This window comes from Quercus robur, chromosome 11, assembly GCF_932294415.1.
Source record: "Quercus robur chromosome 11, dhQueRobu3.1, whole genome shotgun sequence".
NCBI lineage: Eukaryota > Viridiplantae > Streptophyta > Magnoliopsida > Fagales > Fagaceae > Quercus > Quercus robur.
Window position 1 is genome coordinate 42,144,895 of NC_065544.1, and position 13,314 is coordinate 42,158,208.

The window sequence follows — 13,314 nt, forward strand, 5'->3', positions numbered from 1 at the left end:
TCAAAAAATTGTGTTTTCTAGATTTCGATTGATTGAACCTATTTTTCGACCGATCGAAAATGCGATTAAAATTTTGGTTTGAACCTGACCATTTCAATCGCTGCTTGATTGGTTCTGGAATAATCGAAGGAATTTTCGATCGATCAAACCTAATTTTCGATTAATCGAAAATTGAATAAAGAGTTTTTTTAAAACTTTTGTTTCTCACATGTTCATTCACTATTTAAGAAGTTTCAAAAGCTTTTCTCTCTCTCTTTGATCGATCAAGGAGTCAAAGCAATTTTGTGTCGCTTTCCTTCGAAATTTTTGCAAGGTTTTTCTCTTCCAAGGCCGGTAAGACCTTATTGCCCTTCCTTTTTCATTTATTTTTAGTTTTCATGCATTAATTCATGCATTGTTGGGTAATTTTCGAACCTATGCAAATTTGGGATTTCTGATAATTTAAGAGCATCTTCAGCAGCTTCTCCAAATTTTTGTACTGTTTGGAGAATGAACAGTGACGTTTAACTTTTACCTACCCTCTTTTTCAAATACACTTTCCAACAGATTCTCTATTCCATTCTCTATTTCATTTAAATATTATTTCTTCATTATTTCTTTATTTTTTTTATCATCATTTATTCTTTCTATATTCATTCCCAACAATTATATTTTTCAATGGAAAGTGTTATATTCACAACATTTTTCACAATACTTTCATAAGAATCACATCAAAATCTTATGTGAAAAATTGTTACTAGCTCTAATTTAAACCCACTGTTGAAATTATATTTTTACTTACCAATATTAGCTAATAACAATATATTATTTAAAATTTATTGTGAAAATATTATGGTAGAATTTCTAAATTATCATTTCTTTTTTTTATATTATTTTTCATTTCTTTCTTTCTATTCTATCATCCATACGTTTCTCTCTTTTTTTTTTTTTTTTTTTTTTCTCTTGATTTTTCTCCACCACACATGTATACCCATATATCCCATCCCCTCCCTTTTTGTTTTCTCTACTTTCCACTTTCCAGAACCTCCCTCTGGCTTTCTTTCTTTCTCTAGTTCTCTTTCTCAACTTTTTTTTTTCATCTTCTTTCTCCGGTTCTCTTTCTCAACTTTTTTTTTTCATTGTAATAAGAATCAGAGAAATAGGTAAAGAGAGAAAGAACAGATGGGTTAGATGGCTCCGCTCTGCCGCCGCCGCTCGTCGTCCTCTGCCGCTGCCGCTCGTCTTCCTCCCAACACAGCCCAGATGGTAGATAGCTTGTGTCTTTTTTTTTTCTTTTTTTTTTTTTTTAGCTTTTATTGTTATGGTTTGATTAATTTTAAGATTATATTTTTGAGTTGTATTTTGATTATGCTTGAGTTTTTAGTGATGTTTGAGAGGAAGAATTGTTATGAATTTTTTTTTTCCATATTTGCTTGTTCTGATTCAATTTTATTTTAAGAATTGGATTTTGTTTTGTGTTTTGTATTTGGATTCTGTGAGAAACGGAGAGAATGAGAGAAAAAAAAAATCCGGAGGAGAGAGAAAGAATTGATATAATAGTAATTGAGATAATATTTTAAGCAGAAAAATAGGTTTGGAGTTGCTACAGTGTTCTCTAAATTAAGAGAATTACTGTAGCAACTTCAAAAATAAATTTGGAGAATTTGGATGTTTGGAGAATCGGCTGGAGCATGAACAGTGCTGTTTGGTGGTCCAAATTTGGCTTTACATTAGTTGTTGGAGATGCTCTAAGCCTCTTCTTTGGAAATTGATCAATGGGTTTTCGTTGTGGGACACTATAAAAGTGATCTTTGTGTTCAAATTTGATCAATTTGGTGTTTTGTGAAAAATTGGAAATTCTAAGGCTTGAAACTACCCAAATTGGGGATTTTGTTCAATTGTGCTTAATTTGATGAAATTGGCTTGTTAGATTGATTCCTATGATCATTATAATGTGTTATCTCTCTTGTGTAATGGTCAACTGATCAATTTGTTGGGTTTTGTGAAAATGGGTTTTTCAAATTTTGAGGTTTTTGATATAAACTCTATGCTCAAGCCAATTTTGTGATTTTGGAGTAAAGTTGAACTTATTCTCACTGCATTAGAGCATGCATCATATGTTGATATTATTCATGCATCATATAGGATTGTTTTTTCTATATTGTTCTATGCTAACTTGCAGTCTGCCCTTGGTTTTTTTGCTTTTTTTCCTTCTCTTCTGTGTTTGTTCTTCTGCTCTTTAGCATCATGTCTAGGAAGACTAGAGCTAATAGGAAATCCACCTCTACTTCTTCCTCCACCTTTGATAGTGAGAGGTTTTGAGTGAGAAAAACTAGGAAGCTTATGAGAAGCTGAACCTTCGTAGGAACATTTGGGCTGAGAGAAAGGTTCTGTTAGATGAACTAGATGGTGAGATTAGGAGAAACTTTGATCGTCGGGACTAGTTACCCTTGTTGGATGTTGATCATCCTCTTCTGGCTACCTTGATCAGAGAGTTCTATTCGAACCTCTCTGTCCACTCCTATGATTCCAACACTCTTGTGAGAAGTTGGATACGGGGTGATGAGTACACTATTACTCCTTCAGTAGTGGCTGCTGCTCTTGGGGTGCCATTGGTCCAGCATCTTGTTTATCCTTACGATGAGTTTCCGCCCCTTGATGACATTATGTCATTTATTACTGGTACTACTATCTAGTAGGGTTTCGATCCTCGGATCACCTCTCACGAGCTAGCTAAGATTCATTATCTTTTCTTTCAGATTTCTTGCCATTCCATCTAGCCTATCTCTCATCTGCACACCATTCCTTTGGAGAGATGTGCGTTTTTGTATGCCTTTATTTCTGATGCTCCTATAAGCTTTTCTCATCTTTTTATTCATTCTTTGATTGAAGTTCATAGGAGTAGTTCTACTGCTCATGCTCTTTTCTTTCTCATTTTTATTCATTGGATTCTTTTGCATCTAGGATTAGATGAGTTTCCTGCGTCTGAGCTTGTTCATATCATTGCCCCTATCGATGCCACCTTTTTTAGGTAGAGGGTTGCTTAGATGAGAGCAAGCTCTAAATGCCCTAGGGTTGAGTCTTCTGGTATCACACCTCCTCCTCCCTCTTTTACAGGTGATACTACGGCTGAGTAGTCTGTTGATCTTGCTGCTGTTACTGTTCCTCCACCTTCTACCTTGAATGATTCAGACATTCGACGTATGTTGTAGACTATCATGACCGTTCAAGTGGCTCATGGTCAGCTTTTGGTGGACATGCTTGATGAGTTTCGTGCCTTGCGAGCAGATTTGGAGCATTTGAGATGGTCGCCTCCACCACCTCTTTTTGATGATGAGTGATTGCCCTTTGGCAATTAATTAGAAAAAAGGGGGAGTACATATGTAGATGAGTTTTTGTAGTTAGGGGGAGATTTTTGATGTTTTGGAGCTATGGAGCTTTTAGATTGTATCTAGGTGTTTCATTCTATATTTACATTTTTGGCTCATGATGTATTCTTTGTTTTTGATTGGGTTGTCCATGATAGGGGGAGATACATTGATGATATATGTTTCTTGTTTCACATTGTTTATTGATTTATATTTATGAGGTTATTCATGATATATGTCTTTATTTGTTATGTTATGTGAAATCAAGAAGTTACTTTATTTTACTTGTATTTTCCACACATGCGTTTATGTGTTTGTTAAGTGTTACAGGAATATACAGGTTGATTTAGTCATGCTACTGTCTAAACTTGCAACTGATAGATGGTAGTCAGGTTGAATTTGTTGTCTTGGGTAATATTTTTGTAATGAGCTTTTTTATGTAACTTTGGGCACTGTGTTTAGTTTGTATTTTGTCATGGATTGCCAAAGGGGGAGTTTGTTAGGTTCTAAGGAATTAGGAACTAATATATTAGAACTTCATTTTGTAATGTTAGCAAACCATGATCAAAACGTTTTAGTCTTGATTAAACTTGTTTAGACTTGCTCAAAGTATGTGCTTTTATGTAAAGTTAGAATCGAGTTATTGTAGGATTTACTATGTAAATCTGCCTGGCTCGATCGATCGAGAATTAAACTCGATTGATTGAAAGTCATGCAGAATGTTTTTTCTGCAGAATTACTAAGCCCGTTTGACGTGTAGGGTCTTATGTTTTGTCTTAAGTATAAAAGGGAAAACCCTAGCCACGTTTTAGTGTTGCTCTTCATGCTATGTGTGTGAATTTTTTATGAGATCTAGAGGTGTTTGCCTTCACATACATTAGGGTTTCCAATCTCAAGATTGATGTCGAGAGCTTGGTGATCAATTCAGTTGCTGTTTCAAGAGCTTAAAGATAAACAAGAGGGAGTGCTTGTACTAGTTGAGAATTCACAAAAGAAGTCGTCTGTGGACTCGGAGCTGTCACGTGGTCATGGCACATGAATTTTTATTTTATTTTATTTTTTTTCACTTTTGATTTACCGAAATGGTGCCTTAATGTTCATTTTCTTAGAAGCACGTTTATTGTTTGATAATTAGAAGTTAGAACTTAGAACACTGATCCAAGGGCAAAGCATAACACTCATATATATATATGAGTTTGGTTCAAGTTACTTCTAGTGTAACTCTAAGTAATGTTACACCACCCAATAACTTGTTATAGAATTCATAATTTAAAAATCTCACTGTTGAATTATATGTTCTTAACAATCATGTCAATTTTCATGTTAATTGGATATTATTTACCATTTGATCCATAAACTCATATTTTATGCATTATTTTAAACTACAAACTTGAATTTAAAAAATTGATTGATGACATGGTTATAATCTTTGATTACCTTGAAATTTTGCAAATATGGAGAATATATGAAGATAATATAATCTAACAGTAGATTTTTCAAAATTTACATCAAATTAAAAAATATTGTATGGTGTAATATTGTTTAAAGTTATACCAAATGTAACTTAAACCCAACTATATTATATATATGAATGAAGAAACGAACGTTGGACTATTTTTTTCACTACAAACTCCAAGAAATTTCTTGATGCTGATACTTTCTGTTTGATGATTTCCATCAAGCCATGGCTTGCGGTCCTCCTTTTAAGTGTGTTCAATTAGACGAATTTGTCAATGTCAACCTACGTAGAAGCAAGGATGTCTGGAGCATCTCCTATATGCATAGAAATCCTAATTAGTAGGTGGTGGCTATGCATATTTTATTACTGGTTGTATCAATGTGCCCGTTTGGATTCAAAGTTTCCTGGCGTCTGCGTTTTTGTTCTGCGGTTTTCTCTTTTTTTTTTTTTTGGTTCAGCCCGCATTTGTTGACTTTTGCACAGTGAACAGTGCATTCATGCACTGTTCACGGACCCACAAATTCCACTTTTCAACAACTTTTTCATTAAAAATGGGTCCCACAGCACTATTCACACATTTAAAAATTATTTTGCTACAGTGTTTTTAGTTTCAGTTTTCATTTTCAGCAAAAATAAGCTTAATCCAAACGGACCCAATATTTAAACTAAGATGTACACGTGATTATTCGACTAATCATTTAAAAAAAAAAAAGAATCTTTTTGACCAGTACTAAAAATATACTAATAACATTTTTTTTTTTTTTTTTTTTTTTGGGCTGAGACTAAGTGCAGAACAATTTGTAGTATTAGATTAATCACTAGTGTTAACGTCTCAACAAAAAATGAAGAAAAATGTTTTATTGATCGCTAATGTCAATGTTTGAATAATGAATTCAATAAAAAATTGTATTACGTAAAAAATTGTATTACGTAACTCAAACGCGCCTCTTTTAAATAGTTTTACAAGGTTATCCAAAGTAACTTTTGGCGACTACTCTTTGGTTGACAATTAAGCACGAAGTGCCATAGATTCATGATAACCAATGGAGAAAGGCTATAAATACAAAAAATTTCACAATATTTTTCTACAATAGTTAAGTTGATCACAAGTTTATATTAGTTTTTATCTAGACCCATCATTAACATCATTTTTTATCTACTACTAAAAATTTACCACATCAATCGTATAACGACTCAAGGAAAAACGCTAGTCACATTTGCGTTATATCTCAAAAGGACTTATCGCAATTGAGACTCCTTGTAGTTGAGCGCTAGCCACATCTGCGTTATACCTCAAAAGGACTAGTCGCAATTGAAACTCCTTATAGTTGTTAATAAAGCCCAGTTCAACCCAGTAAATACCTGATGTGGTACTCATCACACACCCACACACATCATACAATCAATCAAATTGGGGCATCACAATCTCTCCCACTTAAATCCCTAACGTCCTCATTAGAACTCATTTTGTGGGGTAGTGTCTCTGAGCCTACATGGGGTTACCGGGTCGACTTTGATACCATATATAACGACTCAAGGAAAAGCGCTAGCCACATCTGCGCTATACCTCAAAAGGACTAGTCGCAATTGAGGCTTCTTATAATTGTTAATAAAGTCCAGTTCAACCTAGTAAATACCTGATGTGGAACTCATCACACATCACACAATCAATCAAATTGGAGCATCACAAATCAAGTATGAAAATTTTTGTATCTAAATACTTTCTCTGACCAAAGACAAATGAGCCAAAAATTACATTTGGTTCTTAGAATGCCTAGTGATGTTTTTTGCAGTGGCGGAGTTAGGAATTTATCTTTGGAAGGGCCATATATAATTTTTTTTTTTTTTTTTTTTTTTTTTTTTTTTTTGTGTATGAAATGTAAAATAGTAATATACAATACTTCATAACTCAATTTTTTCCCTTTTATTTGTTGAGATAATTGTTAAAATACCTATATGTTCATTTTAAAGATAATGAATGTTTAATTATTGTAATTTGTTTATACATGTATTTATAGATTGTATTTTATTTAAATAAAAATTATATTTACTTTTAGACTTTCTTAAATATGTATGTATATTATTAGGTATGGGGGGTCAAAATAATAAAGTTATTTGAAAATTATCAAATTATTTAAGATATTTTCAAAAAAATTAATTAATTTTTTCAAAAATTTTGGGGGGGCCCAGGCCCCCCTTGGTCATCAAGTGGCTCCACCACTAGTTTTTTGGGTTGCTGTTTGGAAGTCTTCAGGAGCTCAGATTTGGTGTCTTTGAAAAACTCTGGATGTCTAGTTTCCATAGGCGCTAACATCGTCAAACGACGAGGTCTTATCAAATGCAATGTACTTAGTCTACTTAACGTACATTGTGGGTACCTGTCCCCCATTAATCGGTGTTTGTTCGCTTTGGGGAGCCAGTCCCTCATGGTTTTGTCACGAAGGGGTGGGAGCTAAGGATTTTGTGCTTAGTAGTGGTACACTCATGGTCGCTCCAGAAGCTTATAAACCATGAGTGGGAGGTTTACTTAGGCGATGTGGGACTCGGGTGACATGGCAAAAATCCTTAGCTCTCATCCCTTCGTGACAAAACCGTGAGGGACTGGCTCCCCAAAGTGGACAAACACTGATTAATGGAGGGCAGGTACCCACATACATTATTCAGGGAGAGATTTATACTTTTATTCATCTTCATTTTTATAATTAATCGCATGATAACAATGCTCCGATAATATTTCTAAAGACACATTTGAAAGGGGAACCGTGACAAATTATGATTTGTAACATCACTTTCGTAAGGTATCACCAGTGACATTGTTTTCACTACACAGTTGTGAAGTTGATTGTATCCGAACTGGGGAAGAAATGCTCGGTTGCACTATGCAAGACTTCATACACGTGTCCTATCTCAAACACTTTGCTAATTGCATACCTTTCTAAGACTTCAATTATAATATTGACTTGTAAAAACTAAAAAGATTATAAAGAATATGTTTCACATGGGTTTAAACTTTAAAGCTCATTTATTATAAGACAGTAGCAAATTTAGCAGGTAACTTTTTTAATGCTTGTTTGAATAGTACAAATTTTGATTTCCCACCATCATTGTACTGTATAAGGACGAAAGTAGAAGCGTAGGTCATAGCATTTTCTCATTCTCCAGCCACCTTTGTTGAAGGTCAGGTGAGACTTCTAAAATTCTAGCCTAAACACAATTCAAGATCATAAATTAGGGCTTTGTAATAATTGGATTAGATTACTTTTTTTTTTTTTAATTTTTTTATTTTGAGAAGGAAGATTATAATTAATGGATAGATATAAATAATATTCATCAACATATAGAATGTTCGAAACCGAAAAGCCTTAAAACCGCCAAAAAGCGACATGAAGCGAGGGATAAAAATATAGACGAATTGGAAAAACCAACAAAAAAAATGGATGGGTGCGTTTTCTTTCTCTTTCTCTTTCTTTATTCGATGGAATCGAAATGTTTTTTCTCTCTGTGTTTTTTTTTAGTATTTTAGTATTTTTCGACCTATTCAATAAATTTATTTGACACACATTGACACAGTTGAGTTTGTGACCTAATTTCGCGTTTGTGAAATGAATGTGATTTATAAGAGAGAGTGAGTGAGGTAAGCCACGTGGTAAACATTTAACAAAGAGCGTCACTTGTTGTTTTTTTTACTGTATACTCAGTCTTCACTTTGCTCGTAGTCCACATTTGAAAACAAAATTACATGTATTTAGCTTAATTGGTAAAGTTTTTAATGATTGAATAAGAAATTTGGAGTTTAATATTCTTTCTACACCAAAAATCAATTGGTATCTTAATCTAATGATAAAAAGTTATCATAAAAAATAGACGTCAGAAGTTTAGAGCCTGTTTGTTATAGGTATTTAAACAACATTATACGTATTTTCATACACTTTTTCACCCACACGTATTTCCAAAATAGAAAATTATCGTTTAAAGCGTTTGTGCTTGGTAAGGACATAATAGGAAATTCAGTAAATTAATAGTTTTTAATTTTAAAAACATAACAAAATTTTGAGAAATTCCAAAATGAAATACAGGACTAATAAGGCAATAATTTGGGACAGAGGGAGAATATTGTTAAACTAATTTTAAAAAATAACAAATTAAATCTAAACTAATATAAGTGTAAGGTATTATTATTAATCCAAAAAAAAAGGGTTTAATTTGAGCTATATTTTGAAGTTAAATTCGTAATCATTCACACCAATATTCAAGGCATTGCTTAGCCCACATGCATCTATATATTAAAGGTCTGTTTGGAAATAGTTTATTTATCTGAAATTGTAAACTTTTTGTTAAAAGTATTGTAGATAAAACTAAAAGTCAGCTGAAATAGTACTGTGAAAAATGATTTTCAGACTCGAATTGTTTAATGAACCGTAAAAGAGAGGTCCAAAATCAAACTAAGGTCGAACCGTGATGATGTCATAATTAATTTAATAACTATTTAAATATATTAAATTAGTATAAATACAAAATTTGACTAAAATAATCCCTAAAGAAATATAAAAATCTATATTTCAAATGTATTTTTTATATCACAACTTTCATATGATAAATAAAAAAAATTAAATTCAAAGCAAAATTAATAAATAAACAGATATATAATTAAATGCATAACAATGTCAAAGTTGATTTACTGATTATTAAAAAATGTACTTGATTTACTTAAATCACTAACCAAACCAAATAGTATAAATCATTGTTGTCAGTTTTAAATTTGGTATAAAATATTATTAAAGGATTTTGCTAATGTATTATTAAAAGTTGTAAATGCACTTTTACTCCTTACATTTTTCATATTTTCCATTTTGGTCCTTACATTTTCATTTCACTACTTTTAGTTCCTAAATCAATTAACGCGTTCTATTTTGGTCATTACCGTTACTTATTTAACAGAAATTGCTGATGTGACAAATGGAGTCTACTGTTGACACATTAAGTACTGACGTGACTAATAAAATAATATTAAAAATTCCACGTTAGCTTATAAATTAAAAAAATTTATTTATTAATTTTAACTAAATACAAAAATTAAAAACAAATTGTTTTAAAAAGAAATTAAATTAATTAAATTAAAAAAAAAATCTTTATATTATACTCTTTCTAGTCATCATGAAGAATATGTTCATGTTCTTCCTCAAATAATATGTTTGGTTGTCAATGAAATTAAAAAAATCAAGAACATGTCAACATGGATGAAGCTTAAGGTACCGTGGTAGTAGTGCTATTATGGGACACTGGTCTGGTACTGTAATTCTGAATATATAGAATATCAATAGTTATATGATCTGACAGTCGGCGTTTTTTACCAGGCTATGTACTACGCACTGTTTTATCAGACAAAACAAAGAGGTCTTATCCAAAAAAGAAGAAGAAGATAATAAAACAGTGAAAGTTTCAGAACCCCTCGCATCAGGCGACTTGTGGAGGCAAATTATCATAGATTTAGTTAGATGTTATAGTATTTTCAACTGGAGAGTTAAACATAATTTTTTTTTTTTATTATAGAGAATAAATCTATAAAATAAGTCTCTAATGAACTTTTTATATTTGGAATTTTTTTTGGCTCATGAATAGTAGCTCATCAAGTTTGATGGGCTACTATTCATTCTTCAAATATTTTTTTTTCTATTAATAATTAGGTATTGAATAAAAAATGTTGGAAGATGTGTAGTTGTTAAAAAAAGAAGAAATAATGAATGAAGAAATAATATTTAAATGAGATAGAGGATGAGATAGAAAATGTATTTGAAAAAGTTGGTAACTAAAAGGTAAAAGTCATTGTTCATTCTCCAAACAGTACAAAAATTTGCCTAATCTGTTGGAAATGCTCTTATACTACTATTTTTTTTTTTTTTTTGTATTGATTTATTTTTCTTGGAGGTTATGAGGTGGGTACCGTAAATACCTTTTTCTTTCCCTTTTTTCTTAAAAAAATTTATTTTCAACTCTATCCTAAACTGCAAGAACTATCCACGGTTTACAAATCTGGATAGTTCAATCACGGTTCATTGATTTTTTTACATAGAACGGTTTTTTTAGAGTTTAAAAAACTGTCAAAATTAAAGGTTTTTGGTACTATTTATGATAGTGAGAACTATAAATAGTATCATAAAGTATAAAAAGTCTATAAATAATAAAATAAATAAAAAAAATTCTGCCCAATATAAACATAATCTAATATTTTATGGTTTTGTTTGGAATTTGTTTATTTTGTTGAAATTGAAATTTTTTTATTAAAAATACTGTAAATAAAAGTAAAAATATTAATTAAAATGAATAGTATTAAAAAGTACCGTAAACCCGTAAATAATAATAAAAATAAGTGGGGTTAATTGACAAAAATAATTTATTTTTGATTGATGACCCGAAAATTCTATATATAACCCAGTTACTCTCTTACCCGAAACAACAATTATACATTTCCAAATCCCCAATACCTGGTCAATCCCAGATCGCCCAACCATGTCTTCAAACTCTTCCTCATCTCCTTCCAAGCTCCAATCCTCTTCCAGTAATGGCTCTCCTTCAACAGACCTCCCTTTAAAGCCCATCCCAGGCAACTATGGCCTACCCTTTTTTGGTCCCATCAAAGATCGCCTGGACTACTTTTACCGCCAAGGAAAAGATACCTTCTTCCAAACCCGAATTCAAGAACACCAATCCACTGTCTTCCGAACCAACATGCCTCCAGGACCATTCATATCCTCCAACTCTAATGTCATTGCTCTCCTTGATGCTATCAGCTTTCCCATCCTCTTTGATACTTCCAAAGTCCAAAAACTAAACGTTTTAGATGGTACTTACATGCCCTCCACAGCTTACTTTGGTGGTTATCGTGTTTGTGCTTTTCTTGACCCGTCTGAACCCAAACATGCCCGTCTTAAGGGCTTGTTTTTCTCTATTCTTGCTTCTCGTCATGATAAATTCATCCCACTTTTCAGAAGCTGCTTGTCTGAGCTTTTCATCAACATTGAAGACCAAGTATCTGACAAAGGCAAATCATACTTCAACACCCTTAGTGATAGCATGTCTTTTGACTTTGTGTTTAGGCTCTTTTGTGATCAAAACCCTTTAGATACAAGTATCGGATCAAAGGGTCCGATACTCTTTGATATATGGATGTTTTTTCAACTTGCACCATTGATGACACTGGGGTTACCAAAGTTGTTTAACTTTCTTGAAGATTTACTACTCCATTCAATCCCATTACCACCTTTTCTCGTTAAATCTAGCTATAAGAAGCTTTATAATGCATTTTATGAGTCTATGTCGTCTTCCATCTTTGACGAAGCTCAGCAACGTGGGATTAAAAGAAATGAAGCTTGTCATAATTTAGTATTTATGGCTGGTTTCAATGCTTATGGTGGAATGAAAACTTTGTTTCCTGCTTTGATCAAGTGGGTTGGCTTAGCAGGAGAAAAGTTACACCGTCAATTGTGTGATGAGATTAGGACCATTGTTAGAGCTGAAGGTGGGGTTACTTTATCAGCGTTGGATAAGATGACGCTGACTAAGTCAGTGGTTTATGAAGCACTAAGGATTGAGCCTCCAGTTCCATTCCAATACGGTAAGGCAAAGGAAAATTTGGTAGTTAATAGCCATGATGCTGCTTTTGAGATCAAGAAAGGGGAGATGATCTTTGGATATCAACCATTTGCTACTAAAGATCCAAAGGTTTTTGAGAATCCTGAGGAGTTTGTGGGCCATAGGTTTGTGGGGGAAGGAGAGAAGCTTTTGAAGTATGTTTATTGGTCAAATGGGAGGGAGATTGATGATCCTACGGTGGAGAATAAGCAGTGTCCAGGAAAAGATTTGGTGGTGTTGTTGTCTAGGGTAATGTTGGTGGAGCTTTTCCTCCGTTATGATACATTTACGATCGACGCTGGAACACTGCCATTGGGATCATCAGCCACATTCACTTCGTTGACTAAGGCTACGAGTATTTGATCTTGGTCAACTATGGATCCTTTCATTCATTACTCGTGTTTGTATTAGTTCATTTTTTTTTATTTGTTGAAATTGGATGAAAGTCCTGTGTACTTATAATTGAGAAAAAAAAGTTGTTTAAAAAAATAATTGAGTACTATCGTACTATCATATATAAAATTGGTCATTCTTAGTTGTGATAAATTGTTTTTAGGTAAATCGTGGGAGGAGAGAGATAAGGTTTGAATCTTAAACATCGAGTTGGGAATATTGTTGCTTCAGCCAATTCACTTCATTTCTCAAAGCATCAAGCATTTGATTTTCTTCAATTATAAATTCTTCCATTGTATCTTTGGATTTTTTTTTTTGTTTGCTTATTTACTTTATTTATTGAAAATGAGAAAAAAAAAAAGTAGTGTTAAAATAAAAACTGTACATAAGAAGAAAGTGAGGTTTAAAAAGAGCATTAGGTCTTGTACCATTTGTTATATATACAATTGGTAATTGTTTGAGGGACATAAGTGTGGGACTTTAATT

General features: G+C 32.6%; 1 protein-coding gene and 1 long non-coding RNA gene across 2 annotated transcripts; both read left to right on the plus strand.

Moving 5' to 3' along the window:
• Positions 1-947: 947 nt before the first annotated feature.
• LOC126707017 (uncharacterized) lies at positions 948-3,576 on the plus strand. Its single transcript, XR_007648786.1, has 2 exons — positions 948-1,245; positions 2,223-3,576. It is a non-coding gene; the product is annotated as an uncharacterized LOC126707017 (long non-coding RNA).
• Positions 3,577-11,244: 7,668 nt separating this feature from the next.
• On the plus strand, positions 11,245-12,927 carry LOC126706768 (allene oxide synthase 3-like). The gene has a single exon (XM_050406315.1). It carries the CDS (start codon positions 11,314-11,316, stop codon positions 12,796-12,798), a length of 1,485 nt encoding a protein of 494 aa, XP_050262272.1. The 5' UTR covers positions 11,245-11,313; the 3' UTR covers positions 12,799-12,927.
• Positions 12,928-13,314: the final 387 nt, after the last annotated feature.